This window comes from Citrus clementina, unplaced genomic scaffold (assembly GCF_000493195.1).
Source record: "Citrus clementina cultivar Clemenules unplaced genomic scaffold, Citrus_clementina_v1.0 scaffold_2, whole genome shotgun sequence".
Classification (NCBI taxonomy): Eukaryota; Viridiplantae; Streptophyta; class Magnoliopsida; order Sapindales; family Rutaceae; genus Citrus; species Citrus x clementina.
In genome coordinates this window covers 35007193-35013192 of record NW_006262688.1, presented here as the reverse complement: position 1 = coordinate 35013192, position 6000 = coordinate 35007193, and the positions used below count along the sequence as shown (strand labels likewise).

The following is a 6000-nucleotide window of genomic DNA, read 5'->3' as shown; positions in this document are numbered from 1 at the left end:
GAAGAGTTAATGTGAGAGTGCGGAGAGGGGGTTGGTTAGAGTTGAGAGTGCAGAGAGTGGGACAATTTCTCAGAATCAGAGGAGTGGCCATAGACTACTCACACGATTTGTCTGTTTAGTTTTCGGGATTTGGCTTCCCCTAAATTTTACAAAGCCATGGCTTTGCCACGTTGCTTCGCTTCCAATATGTTCTTCTTTCTTTTTCAGATATATATATATATATATATATATATATATATATATATATATATATATATATATAATTCTCGCAGAATAAACGAATGAATAAATAAAGTAAAGGGTTCATTATTATACTCAATAAACCCACTAAATAAAGTAAAGGGTTTATTGAGTAAAATTTAAAATTGAGTTTATTTGGTAAATGAATAATTTAGTGGGTTTAAAAAGCATAATATATTCATTACTAAACCCAAATTTTATAATAATAGTAATTTTACTCATTAAACTCATAAGATAAATGTTTTATTGAAACTTTTTTTTTTATCCGAAAAAAGTTTTTTCGACAAAAAGTTTTTTCCGAAGAAAGTTACGCAAGGAATATGATTTCGGAGGCATCTTATTGGTGGTTTTCAACAATATAATTTCCATTTACCGATTCAGAAGTTCTGAAATGATCAAAGCTCACCCAACAAGTCATAAGGAGTCTAAATGGATGCTTCTCCTTTGTTCGGGGTTGCTATCATCAAGTTATGTCAGCATGCTTGATTTCTTAGTTAAGGACTGCATATTTACAATGATTGCTCATAAATTTAAATTTAAATTGACAAATGATTGCTCATAAATTTTTCATGTGATAGAGCAATAGCATGAAAAAGGAATATTTAAAGAGTGAATAAATATAAAAATATTTTTAAAATATATGCCTTGACAGAAGAATCACACCTCTTGATCGATTAGGGTTTAATGAAAATATGATTAGGTTTAATAAAATTAGGGAAATTATCATTCGTGTACCCTAAAGATACACCTTTATCAAACATACTACAATACTTTTAAGGTGTATCACTCATCCACCCAAAAATGCCAAAATGTATCTAGCCACCACTATTCCGTCAGCCACCGTTTGCAAACTAACAGAATTATTGTGAAATGACAAATATGCCCTTAAGACTCAAAATACCACAGAAAGACAGAAATACCCCACAAACCAAGCAAAGAAAAATATATCCGTTAGAGACAATAACAGTTATATTTTTTGGCTATATAATGAGCTAGATCAGCAACACATTTCCTTTCAACAAACAAAAACTTTGCCATCCCTTTATAAGCAAAAATCAATCGTGCATTACATTGTAACAAACAAAAAATTTGTTATCCCTTTATCACCAGCAGCACACTCCTACTCTCTTTCACCACACACCTAACATTCATTTGAAAATGGCCTCTAGTGAGGCATCAAGTTCTGCTGTCAATGAATTCAAAAGATACAAAAAAGTGAAATGCCAGCCAAAATATTGCAAGTGTGGCGTGCAGGTAGTGGCTATGGTGTCAACTACACTGCAAAATCCTAATGCAATGTTTTGGTCATGCAAGTGGAAGCATTGTGGAGCGAAGCATTGTGATTTTTGGGAATGGCTAACTACTGAATCTCTCATATATCCTAATACTAATGAGGAGATATCATACGAGCAAAACTCAAAGCTGGCTGATGAGGTTGTGAAAATAAAAAAGAGGCTGAAAATCATTGAGGGAAAGCTTAAATATATTCTAATTGTTCTAGTATGTGTATTTGTAACTGTGTTCATGAGAAAGTAATCAATAATAATCTGGAATTGGACTGTAAAATCCAGTTAAAACAACCATCATCTAAACAAAACACATCCACGAAATAAATTTTCTTTAACAGAACACATCCAATAAATAAAATATATCTTCAACAAAACACATCCAATAAATAATGTATCTTCAATAGTAATAATCCATTAGAGACATCCAAAATATTGAAATGACAAATAAGAATCTCTTCTAATACATGTTCCAACAGACAAAACATATTCAAAAAATCTGGTTTGGCTCATGCAAGAGCACAATTAAGTTCAGTTGAAATAAGATAAACAGCACAGTTTAAGGAAACTGAAATTGAGCATCAAACTCATTACAAAGCACCTGTTAAGTAGACCATTGTGATGAGTTTTGGGATTGGTTCACTTGTGATAAATCTGAAGTCATTCTTACATTACGAAATACATAATAAATTAAAACCACATATATATAGTTCACAGATTGTTCGCAATGAAGTTATGCCATACAAAATGGGCATCAAACTCAGTATAAAACACCTGTTACGGCTGAAGCTTGTGAAGGATTTTGAGATTGGTTGACTTGGGATAAGCTGACACCTACAGCCCTTCCTACATTACAAAATTTAAATTAAATTAAGCTTCTATATATGCAGTTATGAACTATGAAATACAAGAAAAGTTCAACCTTTTTTTCTATTTGGTCCAGCATAACTTCCAGTTTTCCTTTTCTTTGATCTAGCACCAGCACTAGAGCCCTCACCTGGAGATAAGCTGACACCTACAGCCCTTCCTACATTACAAAATTAAAAATAAATTAAACTTTTATAAATGCAGTTATGAACTATGAAATACAAGAAGAGAAATTCAACCTTTTGTTTTGTTTGTTCCAGCAGTACTTGCAGTTTTCCTTTTCTTTGATCCAATATTAGAGCCCTCACCTGGGCCACTTGGTACACGGTCTGTCATCGTTGTATTTCTCAATAGACAAGATCTTATATTGTGGTTTGAGCCACCACAAACCGAGCAATTGACAAAAAATTTCCTGCTGCGTTTTTTAGGTTCAGTAGCTGCCCTCTTCCTACATTTCTTTGGCCTTCCAATTTCTTTATGCACAATTGGGGGATCAATCAATGGCCTTTCACCACGCTCCCATATACGCTCATCAGGAATGAGACTAAACATAACTGAGCAAGTATTAATATAAGCCTGCTTCGTGAAGCAAAAAGGAATGTACTCTTCAGTTTCATGTCTTGCATAACCTATGCTAGCCATGGCATGAGAGCAGGGTAAGCCAGCAATTTCCCAATACCCACAATCACAGGTCTTGTCTTCTAATTTTACTACAAACCTTCTAGCTGGATAATAAGTTTTATCAATGACCTGAAAATTCAAGTCTCCTGAAGGGTGCACAGTCATTTTCTCTCCTTTTTTGTATGTTTTATCTAGCTCTTTGTAAATTCTGGGAGCAATAGTTTTTTGCCAGCTATTTGCCTCATTTCTTCTTTTTGTAAATATCTTCATAAGTCTGCATTTAATCTCCTCAAGCATTGACAAAACAGGCCTATCTCTATAAGGTAAAATCCAACTGTTGAAGCATTCAGTCGCATTATTGTCAGTTCTCTCCACCTTGCAGTTTCTATCATATGCATGCATAGACCAAGTGTACCCCTGCAGTTCTCTTTCCAACCAATTATAAGCTTCTATCTTTTCATCTTTGATCTGTGCCATTGCCTCATCAAAATCATGCTTGTTGCTGCTCTTAGCTGCCCTCCAGAAAAGATTTCGCAATTTGGCACCAGCATGGTCTCTGGCAAAGTTAGCATACACATGCCTACAACATGCCCTGTGATAGGCAAAAGGCCATATGTTTGGGATTGCATTCAACAGCCCCTTTTGCCTATCACTAATGAATGTTACCTGCCTTCCATCATCGAAATAATTGTGTAAGTGTTCAAGAAACCAACCTCATGTTTCGGTATTCTCAATCTCTCATACAGATAATGCCAATGGGACAATCCCTTTGTTAGCATCTGCAGCAACAGCAGCCAATAACACTCCACCATATTTCCCCTTCAAGTGGCATCCATCTATTCCAATAAATGGTCTGCAACCATTCAGGAAAGCATTTCTTTGTGCTGGAAAAGCAACAAAGTTCTCTGAAACAGACATTTTTCAGGATAACTAACTGTATCACAAAGCACCTTGCACATAGCTCCTGGATCAGCCTGATGAATAGCTGTAGCATACTGAAACAGCTTCTGATAACCCTTAGATTGATCACCATACACCAGAATCCTTGCTCTATCTCTAGCCCTATACATTGTTAGCTTCTCAATCTTCAATCTGAATTTTTCCTGCATATAAGTCTTGAGAATGGATATCTTAACATTAGGGTCAATAGCAACATGTCCTTTAATCATTTCAGCAATCCATGTAGAGGTCACTTTCACAGATTGCTTCGTAAGCTTGCACTCATGTTTTTTGTGATACCCTCGCAACCAAAAACCATTTCTGTCATTCAATCTTCCACCATTGACAAACCATGGACAGCCAGGCTCCTTACAAGTTGCATAATATCTCCTTAGTTCACTATATTTTATGTTAATGTTAAACCCTTTCCTGACCATCACCTCATGCAACACTTCTCTAAAATGACCCACATCTCTGAACACATCACCCATTCTCAGCATCTAATTTATACTCATGTTTCTCTAAATAATCTCTAAACTGCACACTGCCAGCATTTTTGTCTTCATCTGAAGAGTTAACAACCATTTGGACTTCCCTGGTATCATCATCCAGTAATACATCAGCATCACTATCACTACTCTCATTATCATCGCTATCCTTAACAGGCTCAACATCATTCATGTACCCAACACATGGTTCACCACCATCATCATCATTGTTAATCTCTTTATCTGACCAATCCGATAGTAAATCATCTTCAGCAGGTGGTGGCTGTACAACAACTTCCTCATCCTCATCATCATCATCATCACTATCAATTCTTTTATCTGATCGGTTCGATAATAATTCATCTTCATCTTTAATTGAATGGCTAATATTTGGTGTGCCTCTCTCTAAATCTACTCTAGTAAAATGATCATTCAATGTATTTATAACTTCTGTAGGCAGCTGTATTCCTAGGTTAAACAACAGTGAATGTATTAACGGAGAATCTGGATATTGAGGGCATAAAACTGGAATGACATCAACTTCAAATGTAATTAAACCCATCAAATTATGTATCCCAGTTAAGCATTTTAACCCAAATTCAGAATCTAATACAATCTTCACTTTGTTCTCTGAATTCATCACATTTAATAGGATTTTTCCAGCTTCATCTAACCCATGTACACTGGTTATCTTCAATGCCTCAGCTCTTATTCTATCAACAGTAAAATCTTCAGAATGAATCAAGCCAATATTGTGTTTTTCTCTTTTGAACGAAATTACTAAGTCCATTGGAGACATGGACGCTGTGACACCAAACAGAACAGGGCATACTTATAAATGCAAACTCAAGTTTTTTAAAAATTAAATGCGAAATAAACACCACCATACTACAGTCAAGTAAACACATTACCATTAACATATAATAGCAAAAAACGATTTCAATTAACATATAAAAACAGTCCCATGTTTAAATTTTAACATGCAAACGTTACCCACAACTGGTGCTTTACTTGCTGTCTTCGAGCAAAACAAGCTAACTCTTCAAATCAAACTCCACAAACGACAGCTACACTTGTTTAAATCTTGAGGATATTTAATGTATTTGGTGAAAAGTCTGCGGAAATGGGCAAGAGCGGCTGATTGTTTTCAGTAGATAGAATCTTTCCCTCTGCTGGAAGCGTTCTCTCGAATGTTTGCCAAGAATTTCTTCCCTTTCACATTTATTTTGTCTCAATTACAATGAAACGATGTCGTTTCATTGTTATGTTTTAGCTCTATTGAAACGACGTAGTTTTATATTAATGAAACGATGTCGTTCTGAAGCGAACGACATCGTCATCCAGCGTTGAACGACATGTCATTTTAAATCAAAGATTCTGCTATCATAAAAGACAATTTTACCCTTATGACATGTTAGTTTGCAAACGGTGGCTGACGGAATAGTGGTGGCTAGATACATTTTGGCAATTTTGGGTGGATGAGTGATACACCTTGAAAGTGTTGTAGTATATTTGATAAAAGTGTATCTTTAGGGTACACGAATGATAATTTCCCATAA

At 35.3% G+C, this 6000-nt stretch overlaps 1 protein-coding gene across 1 annotated transcript; it reads right to left on the bottom strand.

The window, feature by feature from the left end:
- Window positions 1–2443: 2443 nt before the first annotated feature.
- On the bottom strand, window positions 2444–4390 carry LOC112101076. Its single transcript, XM_024190997.1, has 4 exons — window positions 3950–4390; window positions 3759–3833; window positions 2660–3680; window positions 2444–2553 (listed from the first exon to the last, which is right to left on the bottom strand). Exons 1-4 carry the CDS (start codon window positions 4388–4390, stop codon window positions 2444–2446), a joined length of 1647 nt encoding a protein of 548 aa, XP_024046765.1.
- Window positions 4391–6000: the final 1610 nt, after the last annotated feature.

Coding starts and splice junctions, on each gene's coding strand:
- LOC112101076 (XM_024190997.1), bottom strand. CDS start 4,390: ATGGTCAGGAAAGGGTTTAACATTAACATAAAATATAGTGAACTAAGG. Junction 3,834..3,949: donor GCAAGGTGCTTTGTGATACA/GTTAGTTATCCT, acceptor TGCCACTTGAAG/GGGAAATATGGTGGAGTGTT. Junction 3,681..3,758: donor TTGTCCCATTGGCATTATCT/GTATGAGAGATT, acceptor GATGGAAGGCAG/GTAACATTCATTAGTGATAG.